This window comes from Chiloscyllium plagiosum, unplaced genomic scaffold, assembly GCF_037043375.1.
Source record: "Chiloscyllium plagiosum isolate Xiang-an unplaced genomic scaffold, Cpla_swu_hap1 HiC_scaffold_53X, whole genome shotgun sequence".
NCBI lineage: Eukaryota > Metazoa > Chordata > Chondrichthyes > Orectolobiformes > Hemiscylliidae > Chiloscyllium > Chiloscyllium plagiosum.
This window is the reverse complement of record NW_028270191.1, coordinates 11,383,772-11,396,413: the sequence shown is the minus strand read 5'-3', so window position 1 is coordinate 11,396,413 and position 12,642 is coordinate 11,383,772. Positions and strand designations below refer to the sequence as shown.

Sequence of the window (12,642 nt, the reverse complement as noted above, 5' to 3'; positions counted from 1 at the left end):
TGACTATGTGGAGTTTGCACATTCTCCCCGTGCCTGCATGGGTTTCCTCCCACAGTCCAAAGATGTGCAGGTCAGGTGAATTGGCCATGCTAAATTGTCCATAGTGTTAGGTGTATTAGTCAGAGGGAAATGGGTCTGGGTGGGGTACTCTTTTTCGGAGGGTTGGTGTGGACTTGTTGGGCTGAAGGGCCTGTTTCCACACTGTAGGGAATCTAATCTAATCAAGGGAATCTAATTTTACAGCTGTCCTGGCACCTTCCAGTTAAGGCCACGCCCCAAACCCAGCCAATGGGAAAAAAAATGTTATTTACACTTCTACAAGTTGACAGTGGACACCCACCCCTCCCCGACCACATCTCAACCCCACACATCTTCACACCAAAGTAACCACCCCTCACTCAGAATAACAGATAACTACCAAATGAATACAATATAAAACAAACCAGATTTTACACCAAAGCAATACCAAGCCTCTAAGGCCTGAGACCACAAAAGGGAAAAGAACAAAGAAAAAGAGAAGATTAAAAATAAATTATACCATTGTCCGCACATATCTTTTCCTTTTTTCCCCCTCGGTCCAAGTCTATTATTTCAATGAGTACAAAAATTCTTTTGCTTTTTCCGCCCAGTCGAAATTGTAAACAGATTCCCTCATAATTAAAACATAGCACTGCCGGTTACCTCAGAGAATATTGAATATTTGAGTCTCTTAATTTTTTCTTTACATCATCAAAAGTCTTCTTTTTCTTAATCATGGTCCCAGAAAAGTCTTGAAAAAACATTATCCTCAAACCATGATAAACCAGAGCTGTGGATCTCTTCCCAGTCTTCTGGCTGTTTTTATTATTAACTGCTTCTCTTTATAGTGCTGGAGTTGCACTAGGACTGGACAGGGGCACTAATCCAGCCTGGACCTGAATATCGCGATCCGGTGGGCCCGCTCCACACTCCCCTCACCCAACTCTATCTCCAGCCCCAGCAACTCTGGGAGCCACCTCTCAAGAAATTCAGCAAGGCTTTCGCCATCGTCACATTCCTGAAAGACACACAACAAGTTTTTTCTCCAACCTCAGTTTCTGCGGTCGTCTACTTGTTCCAGCAGGGCCCGAACCTGGCTTTCCAAGGTTCAGACCCCCCCCCCTTGGAGCTCTCCATCACGACCGCGAAGGCTGCGGTCCTGTTCCACCACTTCCACACGCCGATCCAAAGCCTGGACCTCCTGCTCATGCTTTGTCAGCATGGCAGTTATCAGTTCCAGCACTCCCTCAATTTTTTTCAGTTTTGCAAACTCCATGAGTAGATGCTGCTGCTCCTCCACCAAACTTAAAAGGCGCCGCCACAGGAGTCGAAGCAGCAGCTATGGGTGTGCCCGACACAGAAGCAGAGTGCCATGCCTGCTGCACTCCCCTAGCTCCATCCTTTAGATGTCTTCATTTCAACTCCAGAGTCTCTAAATCCTAATTTAAAGGGGTTCTAGGTGCTCTACCTATTTTGTACTAAAAAGTTTCCACTCAAGATATGGCACAGAGCCCAACACAGCAGACTTCTCAGACTGCCACCATCTTGAATCTCCCCATCATTAGACTTTTAATTCTAGGTTTTTATTGAATTCAAATTCCACCATCTGCCATGGCAGGATTAGAACCTGGTCTCCTGAACATTATCTGGGTCTCTGGTTTAACAGTTTAATCACTCTTTAATCTTCTGAATTCTAGGGTTGACAAACCTAGTTTTTAAAAAAATTCTTTTATCCCTTGGAATCAAGATGTCTCTCAAGTCCATCTACAGTGCAATCTTCAATAACTCTCCTAAATATGCTCACAACTCTCCCAGTGTGGTCTGTAACCAGGGTAGGGCATATACGTAACAGAGAATGCTAGAGAAACCCGTGGTGAGAGAGAAAGTGAACGTTTCATATCCAATATGACTATCCTTCAGAACGTTGCCAGTGCTGAAAATAAAAATAACAATACATTTAGAAAATAATCTTTTTATTGTAACATGCAGCTGAAAATAGAATAGTGAAAATAAAATTAAAACTACACAAATTAAACTATATCCCTCCAAAATCCCAAGCCTGCGCAAGCTAATAAGTCCTGATTTCAAGCACAAGTTAAATATTGCATTCTTTTCAGCACTGCAACCAAAAACAGAGGAGCAGGTTTTTAAGGAAATCAAAAAGGGAGTGCAAGCACCCACAACCAATACATACATGGTCCACGGACCCCACAGCGCCATAGAATATGCATTTGGGTTAGGAGTCCATGAACTATCGCACCCTCAACCCCAGATCCCCGACAGAGAGGGGGAGGACTCCCATGTTGAGCTGGGGATCCCCACCGGCTGGTGGCAAATGGACACGCTGAGCCGTGTCTATGCAGTGGATGAGGGGAATCAGGTGGACAGTGTGCAGCAGCAGTCGATACTGCCATTTTATGCCCTTAAAGGGGGCAAAACTAAAATTCCAGAAGGGGCTCAGGCTCTTTAAAAGTTTTTTAAAAAAAGTAAAATATGGTAATGCTTGGAACCAATGGGAATGTGGTTTGTGTTTTAAAGCTGTTACAAGAATATTTTGGGAGACAGGAAGGTTGTTCCAGACCCCCTAAATTTCTTTATTCTCTTCTCCTCCCCCCCCCAGTAAAAACTTGTAACTGAACCATCTGTATCTAGGAAGCACTCATCTTGGGATATCAAGTGACAGGAAAGTGTAGATTAATTGACTGTTCTCACTTGAGGATATTTGTATCCTTATCTACTCCCAAAATCTTACACCTTGGGTTCACTAAAGAGGCAACCAGAAAATTAAATCTCATCTTGTAATCAAAAAATTGTTTTCTGGGACTTCAAAATCTTGCTGCTAGCAACAATTCATCCTGGAAGAAGTAAAGAGGAAGGTTCTCCTTCACTGCAGATCTTTAGCATCTTGAAACTTTTCCACGGAGCTGTTTGTCGAAATCGCCACTCCAAAATCGGAATATTGTGACTCAGATGTACCCACTGAAATACAAAAAATATCAGAAATTTTCAAACTATACAAGCTATTTCACAAAGAGCACAAAACCAGTCCCAGTGTGGGAAAGGACAGTCATGTTGAACTTGGGGCAAGATAATTGTTAGACCTCAACTGGAGTATTGTATACAGTAGTGAACACCTCATTATAGGAAGACTATGAATGTATTGGAGACAGTGCAGAAGCATTTTACAAGAATAATTGTAGGAATGAGAAACTTCAGTGATGAAGATAGATTGAAGGAGTTGGGACTGTTCTCCTTTGAGAGAAGGCAGCTGAGAGGAGATTTGATAGAGGTTTTCTGAGTCATGAGTGGGCCAGGCAGAATAGATAGGGAGATGTATTCCCACTCGTGAAAGGAAAACGAATGTGATGTGCAAAGTAAGCAAGGGTGATATGACAAAAAAATGAATTCATACAGCAAGTAGTTAGGATATGCAATGCACTCAATCGAGGCATTCAAGAGGGCAATGGCTGATTATTTGGAGAAAAATAATGCGCAAGTGTTTCAGGAAAAGTCAAGATTAGCACTAGGTAATGATACTAGTTTAACAAGCCGGTGCAGAGATGATGGGCCGATTATTCTGCGATAATCCTCCCGTCCACTTTCCTGCCTTTTCTCCATAACTCTGGATTCCCATATTGATCAAAAATCTATCTCAGCCTTTAAGCATTTCAAGGCCCAGTCTCTGCAGAGAAGAATTCCACACATTCAGCATCCTGAGAGAGAAGAAATTCCTCATCTCTATCTGAAATGGGTGACCCATTACTCAGATTATGCCTTCGGTCCTAAACCCTCCCAGAAGGGGAACTAAGGAAGGTGATGACCTAATGGTATTATCACATTAAATATATGCCCCCTCATTCTTCTTCCTTTCGTGAGGGGGAATATTTCTCCCTATCTAATCTGTCTGACCCACTCATGATTTAGAAAACCTCTATCAAATCCCCCATAAGAATTGTAACTGAAGAATCTGTACCTATGACGACTTAATATTAATCCAGAAACTCCACTAACGTTCTGGAGAACATTCCACCACAGCAAATGGTGGAATTTGAATTCAATAAAAGAAAATTAAGAATCTGCTGAAAACCACAAAACCATTGCCAATTGTTGGAAAAACCTATCTGGCTCACATATATCCTTCAGGGAAGGAAGTTTGCCATTCTCACTGGATTTGACCCCCACTCTCGTTCCATAGAGAGTAGTTGAGAGTCAACCATATTCTGACATGGCTCAGTAAGCCACTCAGCTGTCTCAACTGCTACAAAGTCTCAACAAAAATGAGACCAGATGTAATATCTGGCATTGACCGAGACACAGCACAGAGGCTGTTCAGGAATACCGCTCAGGGCATCTATGAATGGGCAATAAATGCTGGCCAGCCTGTGACACCCACATCCTGCAAGTGAATTTTTTTTAAAAATCTTCTACGTCTACCCTGTTAAGACCCCTAAGAATCTTATATTTTTCAATAAGGATACCTCTCATTCTTTCGGATTTTAATGAGTATAGGTCCAATTAGCTTAACCTCTCCAGACCCGGTATCTGCCTAGCGAACCTTCTCTGGACTGCCTCTAATGCCAGTACATCTTTGCTCAGACAAGGGGCCTAAAATGGTTCACAATGTTCAAGGTGTGGTCTAACTAGTGCCTTGTATAAATTTACAAATTCTTCTTTTTGTCTACTTCTGCCAAATTAACTTTCCCAACCTACATGAAGCCTGATTTCCCTTATAATGTACTACCATTTTTACATGCGCTCTTTGTCTACCGATTTCTTCTTTGTCAGCTACTGTTAGAGGGCCTAGAGACTGCAAAACTGATTCACTGTGAACAGTTGAAAACTTTCCAAGGTCAGTCATGCTGTCCTTAATTATTGACTGGACCTAGCATTAGTGAATGTGAATTGGTCTACAAGCTAACTGGTCTACAATTCCTTTTCTCACTTTTCCTAAATAGCTGAATGACATACAATTTGCCAATCTACAGGAACAGTTTTTAAATGAAGAGAAATGTAGATTATATTTCAGACATCTGTAACATTTTCATTTACTTCCTTTAAAAAGATACAGAAATAGGTATTCAGAAACCACATGGCGATTTGTCACCTTTCAGTACCAATATTTTTGTCAATAACATTATTGTGCTCATGTTAGTTTTGGAGAGTCCTTGACCCTGCTTCAATATTAGAATGTTTAGCAGGCTGACCTCTTCCTCTGCCAAAAATAGTACAAAATGATGGAAGTAACATTTTCACTGTTGGTCTATTCTGTTACTTCGATTGCACATCCAAGTACTTTTTAAAATGTTGAGGGATTCTGCTTCTGCCACCCTTTCAGGCAGTGAGTTCCCAAGGATGGTGACAATCTGAAAGGGTTTTCCCTCAAAGCCCATCAAAATCTCTCATCTCTTATCCTAAATCTATATCCTCGATTATGGACCGTACAATTAAGGGCAATAGATCCTTCCTATTCTCACTAACTGGGTCCCTCATTGGTCTCTCCTCAGCCTCCTTGGTTCCAGTGGAAACAAACTTCAGCCTATCCAGTCTTATCTCATAACTAAAATTCTCCAGTCCTGGTAACATCCTCATAAATCTCTTCTGCACCCTCTAATACGTTCACAACTTTTCGACAGTGTGATCAGAACTGCACACAATACTCCTATCGTGGTCAAACTAGTGTTTTATACAATTCCTGCATAATCTCAGAGCTCTTAAACATGGACCCAAAAAAGGCCTCAAGTCTTCTTGCCCTCTATATCTTCTTATCCAGCCATCTTCATTGATCTGTTCCTCTACTCTTTTCAGTATCTCTCCATTTGACATCAGCCCTCTCCAAATGCATAACCTCACACTGCACTGGACTCAACTCTATTTGCCCCTGTTCTGCCCAGCTGACTGGCCCATTGATACCTCCCTGTCGTCTCTAGCTTTCTCCCTCGCTATCAGAATTACAGCCAATTTTTGTATTGTCTGCAAATATCTTAATCATAACCCCTATATATTCAAATCCACATCATTGACGTATACCACAATATGCAATGGAGTAGTACTGAGCACTATGGAACCTTACATGGAAGCAATTTTCCAGTCACAAAAACATTTCTGCCTCTGAGCCAATTTTAGATCCAACTCACCACTTTGTCTTAAATCCCATGGGATTTTACATTTGTGACTTATATGGACTTGATGAAAGCCTTGCCAAAATTCATATTTACTACAATCAATTACTCCCATCAACACTCCAGGTCACAACCTCAAAAAATATAGTCATATCTGACTGACCTGACTTTGCCTTACTAAATCCATGATGATTGTATAAAGATTATGAGGTACATTGATAGGGTAGATGGGAAAGCACTTTTTCCATTAGTAGAAGAATCAATAACCAGAGTCACAGATTTAAAGTAAGAGATAGAAGGCGAAGAGGAGAGTTGAGGAGAAATGTTTTCACCCAGAGGGTAGTGGGCATCTGGAACACCCTGCCTGAAAAGGGTGGTTGAGTTTTAAACTCTCAATATTGAAGCAGTATTTTAAATATTCACTTATATTATCGCCTCCAAGGATATAGGCCAAAACCTGAAAAAATGAGATCGGTGTAGTCAGATCTTTGTTGACAAGCATGGGCCAATGGACCTCCTTCTGTGCTGTAAGTGTCTTCAAGTCTATGGTAAAGGTTATGGCTTTGGAAGGTCCTGTTGATGGAAGCTTGGTGACTAAACCTTATACCTGGTAGTCACTGCTAAATTATGTGAATTGGAGGTGGTTGGTGTGTCTATCAAGTGAGCTGCTTTGTCCGGGATGATATCACTTCTTATGTGCCATTGCAACCATAACTATCCAGGAAAGTGGGGAGTATTTCATCACACTCCTAGCTTGCATCTTGAAGATGGTGGACAGATTTTGGAGAGTCAGGAGCTGGGTTAAAACATAGAACATTACAGCGTAGTACAGGCCCTTCGGCTCTCGATGTTGCGCTGACCTGTGAAACCACTCTGAAGCCCATCTAACCTATACTATTCCATATGCCTATCCAATGACCATTTAAATGCCCATAAAGTTGGTGAGTCTACTACTGTTGCAGGCATTGCATTCCACCCCCCTACTCCTCTGAGTAAAGAAACTACCTCTGACATCTGTCCTATATCTATCATCCCTCAATTTATAGCTACGTCACCTCGTGCTAGCCATCACCATCCGAGGAAAAAGGCTCTCACTGTCCACCCTATCTAATCCTCCAATTATCTTTTATGTCTCAATTAAGTCACCTTTCAACCTTCTTCTCTAACGAAAACAGTCTCAAAAGACCCTCAGCCTTTCCTCATAAGACCTCCCGTCCATACCAGGCAACATCTTAGTAAGTCTCCTCTGAACCCTTTCCAAAGCTTCCACATCCTTCCTATACTACGGTGACCAGAACTGTATGCAGTACTCCAAGTGTGGCTGCATCAGAGTTTTGTACAGCTGCAGCATGATCTCATGGCACCGAAACTCAATCCCTCTCCCAATAAAAGCTAACACACCATATGCCTTCTTAACAACCCTTTCAATCCAGGTGGCAACTTAAGGATCTATGTACCCAGACACAGAGATCCCTGTGCTCATCTACACTACCGAGAATCTTACCATTAGCCCAGTACTCTGTATTCCTGATACTCCTTCCAAAATGAATCACCTCACACTTTTCTGCATTAAATGACATTTGGCACCTCTCAGCTCAGCTCTGCAGCTTATCTATGTCTCTCTAACCTACAACATCCTTCATCACTATCTACAACTCTGCCTACCTTAGTGTCATCCACAAATTTACTAACCCATCCTTCCATGCCCTCATCCAGGTCATTTATAAAAATGACAAACAGCTGTAGACCCAAAATAGATCCTTGTGGTACACCACTAGCAACTGAACTGCAAGATGAATATTTCCCATCAACAACCATCCTCTGTCTCCTTTCAGCTAGCCAATTTCTGATCCAAACCACTAAAATACCTTCAATCCCATGCCTTCATATTTTGTGCAATAGCCTACCCTGTGGAACCTTATCAAACGCCTTACTGAAATCCATATACACCACGTCAACCGCTTTACCCTCATCCAGATTCCTAACATCTGACCTGCTCTTGTAGCTACTATATTTATATGTCTGGTCCAGTTCAGTTTCTGGTCAATGGTAACCCCTAGGATGTTGATAGTGTGCAATTCAATGATTATAATGCTAATGCATGACAAGAGGAGACAGTTAGATTTTCTCTTGTTGGAGGTGGTCATTTCCTGGCATTTGTGTGGCACAAATGTGATTTGCCACTTTTCAGCCCAAACCTGAACGTCGCCCATTTCTTGTATCAGAGTTAAACATCACATGACACCAGGTTATAATTTAACAGGTTTATTTGAAAAGTACAAGATTTCAGAGCACTGCTCCTTCGTCAGGTAGCTATGAAGGAGCAGTGCTCCGAAAGTGTTGGACTATAACCTGGTGTTGTGTGATTTTAACTTTGTCCACCCCAGTCCAACACCAGCACCTCCCATCATCAGTATCTGAGGATTCACAAATGGTGCTGAATATTGCGCAATCATTGGCAAACATCCCCACTTCTGACCTTACAATGGAGAGAAGACCATTGATGGAGTAGCTGAAGATGGTTGGGTCTAGGACACTACCCTGAGGAACTCCCGCAGAGGTGTTCTGTAGCTGTGATGACGGACCTTCAACAACCACAACCATCTTCCTATGTGCCATGTATGACTCCAACCAGCAAAGAATTTGCCCCGATTCCCAGGGACTCCAGTTTTGCTAGGGCTCCTTGATGCCACACTTTCGGGGCAACTGAGCATGCATGCTCACTCAGAAACACACATGCATTGGTTCCAGACTCTCTAGGTTACTGCATCATGCAGAAAGTACAGACTACTCATGCACAGAACAGGCACAACCCTGAAATGAGAATTGGACATGATTGGAAGAAGACAACAGATGAGATCCACTCACACCCCCAAACATAGGTAGATAATGTTATGATCACCATTTGATAAATACTCTTTGATAAATGACTCTATGAATCTTGCACCATTAAGATGTGAACTAAATGTGTCTCATTATGGATTACTAATCTAATCTAATGTGGAATGGCCCTTGTTAGTTCTAGGGCATCATATTTGAGAAAATTACCTTAGATACACTCTAGAAATTCACTACCTTTCTGACATCTACTAGTTTGATTATTCCAATCTGAAAGGCAAAATTTTCCCATTACCATCTTTCCTACATGCTTGGCATGATACATTCTACTACTTTACAACTATGATGACCGTTTTCTATCTCTTAATTCTACCTATAAAGTTTCCACTACATACACTACTGAATGACAAAAGGATACAACGAGGGGTAACATCTCTTCAATCAGTCATTATGACTATCTCTCCCATGACTATTTTCCAGAGTCTTTTCTGCGGACCATATAATCTTGTTTATTCAGTCCCTAGTCTTGATTGGCTTACATCCATATCCCAGTACAGCTACCACATCTGACCCTCCAAGTTGAACTTGCACCTGCAAATCATTACTGTCCATAATAACTGAATCCAGGAAATTCAGTAAGGTTAATTTCATGCAGACATATTTGAAAACTGAAGACCAGAGGCTGGTCCGTCCTCACTTTAATGCTGACACACTCACCATCTTTCATTTTTACTGGGGCAAAGTCATGGATTGGCTTGGTATGAGTTGAGAAACTATCCATTGACTTCTCTTCTAATGAAACCCGCAAAAATGTTTGGTGGCCCTCCTCTTGCACAGGTCGCTGGATAACTGCTTCCTTTTCCTTAGTCTTCTGCTGAGTGAGGACATTGCAATTAAAAAAACAAATCAAGCCGGTCATTAAATTACAAATTATTGACTTGGGAACTCCAGCACAGTTCCCATACATTAATATTAGAGATGAGAAGGGTATCCCGACCACCCCTACTGCCAAATTCTACACTGTACTCCAACAAGAAGCAGCTTTGAACTGGGAGCTTTAGATCATGAAATCTTCACTAATATCTTTTAAACAAGATAATGATTTTTGATGTTTTGATTCGGAGACTTGAATGTTGCCCCTGTAGAGAGAAGCTAACCTAGTCCTCTCTCAGATTAGAAAATTTCTCTCATGTGACAGATGATCACCACTCATCTCTGGGTGTCAGCTTCCATTACAACCATCTCTCTCAATCAAATTAACCAATCAATCAATACTGGTTTTCTCACACTGCATGTGGGTGAAAGGTGGACAAATGCTAGTTTTGGCTTGTAAACCATTTGATATCGTTACTGTTGTACCAAACTGACCAACCCAGATTGTAACATCATTACATTTGGGGAAGCTGTGGTGCTGTAGTGATAAATTACTAGGCTTATAATCCAGATCCCAAGGCAAGTGTTCTGAGGACATGGGTTCAAATCCCACTATGGCAGATGGTAAAATTAGAATTCAGTAAAATCTGGAATGAAAAGCTAGCCTAATGCTGACCATGTAACCATCATTGATTGTTGCAAAAAAAAAAGGCTTCCCTAATGTTCTTTAGGAAAGGAAATCGGACCTCACCTGGTCTGGTCTACGTGACTTGAGACCTACAGCAATGTAGTTGACCTTTATCTACCCTGGGCAATTCAGGATGGACAATAAATGTTGGTTCAGCCAGTGATGCCTACCTCTCATAAATGAGTGGAAAAAAAAATCTTACTGTGAAACAAAGGTTGCAGATAACCTAAAGGCTGATTCCATCATTTAAAAAGGCAGAAATAATTGACAAACTCACGCACAAATGCTGACTGAACAACCCTACTATGTTATCAATGGAGTATTGAGAATGAAGGAGAAGGATTAGAAGTAGAATCCAAACACTAATTAAAGAATTGCCATGGCAAAACAAAATCATCCTAACTAACAAGAAACAAGCAGAGACAAATTCAATTGGAACAGAAGGCATTTCATACACTTGGGATAACTCAGCATAATAGGGACAAATATCACATGCAATTGAGGGACACAAAAACATCCAGAAGATTAACCTCTGGAAATCTTGAAAGAAACAGATATGAAATTGTAGCAGTAATGGTAAATGGTCTTTTAGTGAACATCTAATTCAAACTTAGTCTCAGGTTAGGAGAGAATTGTTCAATGGCTATTTACATCAATTAATATTCCTGTACATTTTTCTAAGCTCATCATTGAATGGCATTATTAAATAGATAGCAATACCACTTTGGTTAGTTGATAGCACTCCCAGGTCTGGATAATCACCTAATGGGGATTAGAAAGTGGGGACAAGAGCGCTGAGAGTGCTTTTTCTGCATCTTCAAGAGTTCAATAAAGTCAGGGATGGTTCTAATTTGACCTATCACATACAGTTCCTACCTTCAAGAAAATAATGGAGGAGATCACAGCCAGAGATCTAAAGGCCTATCAGCCTCATTCCCATGAGTAGGAAGATACTACAATGGATCCTAGAAGATTTATGATCACCGGGAAAGGGATGGGCCATTACAAACTCACAACATGAAGAAACATTGGTAAGAAATCACTACGTAGTGGTCAAGCAAAATTCAGTATTTATCTGATAAGTGTATTCTGCTTTGGTCCTACCAATGTGCAAAACATTACATTTATCCAAATTAACTACCATTTACAACGTATGGTCCATTCCCCAGCACATCTTTTGCATTTGATTTCATTTCTTTCTTAATTGTTGTATTTGGTGTCATCTGCAAACCTGCTGCCCATGTTCCCAACAGCACTGCTCACGTCATGCAAACAGACTGTGAAGCTTGTGAGTGTTGAGTCAATTGCTGAGTGACACCAGTAGTCATAGGTCTTCAAGCTGAACCATCTACACCAATAACTAGTGACTCTCTTGTCAGTCATCTCAAACACTGGTTGGCTAACAAAAATGAATTTTTGTTACTCTTGTATCTCATCTCCATGGAAACATTGAGTGTTACAAGGAAACAAAACCAACCCGGGATGGAAACTGATCTCAAATCATTTTGAATTGGGCTCCAATGGGAAAATAGATTGAGTTTGCTGTAAGCTAAGTGGCACATTCACTCCCATCCACAGCACACTTTACCTCCCTTTGTTTGAACCCAGATTACAAAGAACATAAACTTCATCCAGGAAACAAAATTGGCTTACCTCTAAACACCATGCGATAGCTAAAAGACAAAAATATAAAATAGTTTTTAAATAAGATTCTCACAAATTCCTGATAATAATCAAACAAAAACAAAATTTTGTAAATACTCAGCTGGCTTGCAGCATCTCTGAAGACAGAAACAGTCAAATGTTTCAAATCGAATACAACACTTCTTCAGAGCTGCACTTGCAGTTTGGAAGAAGTTATATTAGAGTGTAGACATTAACTCTGTTTCTCTCTTCACAGATGCTGCCAGACCAGCTGAGTATTTCCATCACTTCCTGCTTTTATTTCAGATTTCAAACAGTGTTTTGCTGTCACTTTAATACCTGGTGACACTGAACTAGGTTCCTTGCAATCTTTCAGCTGTGCTCTTCTATTCATGACAATTCTTTTGATTGCTTGCTGGGTTGATCTAATGGTTTGCTCAGTGGGTCAGGCCCATCAGTCAG

The 12,642-nt window shown here is 41.0% G+C and overlaps 1 protein-coding gene across 2 annotated transcripts in view; it reads right to left on the bottom strand.

Annotated features, from left to right (window-relative positions):
• Nucleotides 1-1,974: 1,974 nt before the first annotated feature.
• The window catches only part of LOC122543384 (tumor necrosis factor receptor superfamily member 5-like), a 59,490-nt gene continuing 48,822 nt past the window's right edge, over nucleotides 1,975-12,642 (bottom strand). Inside the window, exons 7-9 of one of the 2 annotated variants that reach the window (XM_043682062.2) lie at nucleotides 12,190-12,209; nucleotides 9,693-9,849; nucleotides 1,975-2,997 (exon numbers count right to left, since the gene is read on the bottom strand). In XM_043682062.2, coding sequence (XP_043537997.1) covers nucleotides 2,903-2,997; nucleotides 9,693-9,849; nucleotides 12,190-12,209 — 272 coding nt within the window. In that variant the 3' untranslated portion in view covers nucleotides 1,975-2,902. The remainder of the gene's footprint in view (nucleotides 2,998-9,692; nucleotides 9,850-12,189; nucleotides 12,210-12,642) is intronic. The other variant, XM_043682063.2, reaches the window with a different exon arrangement.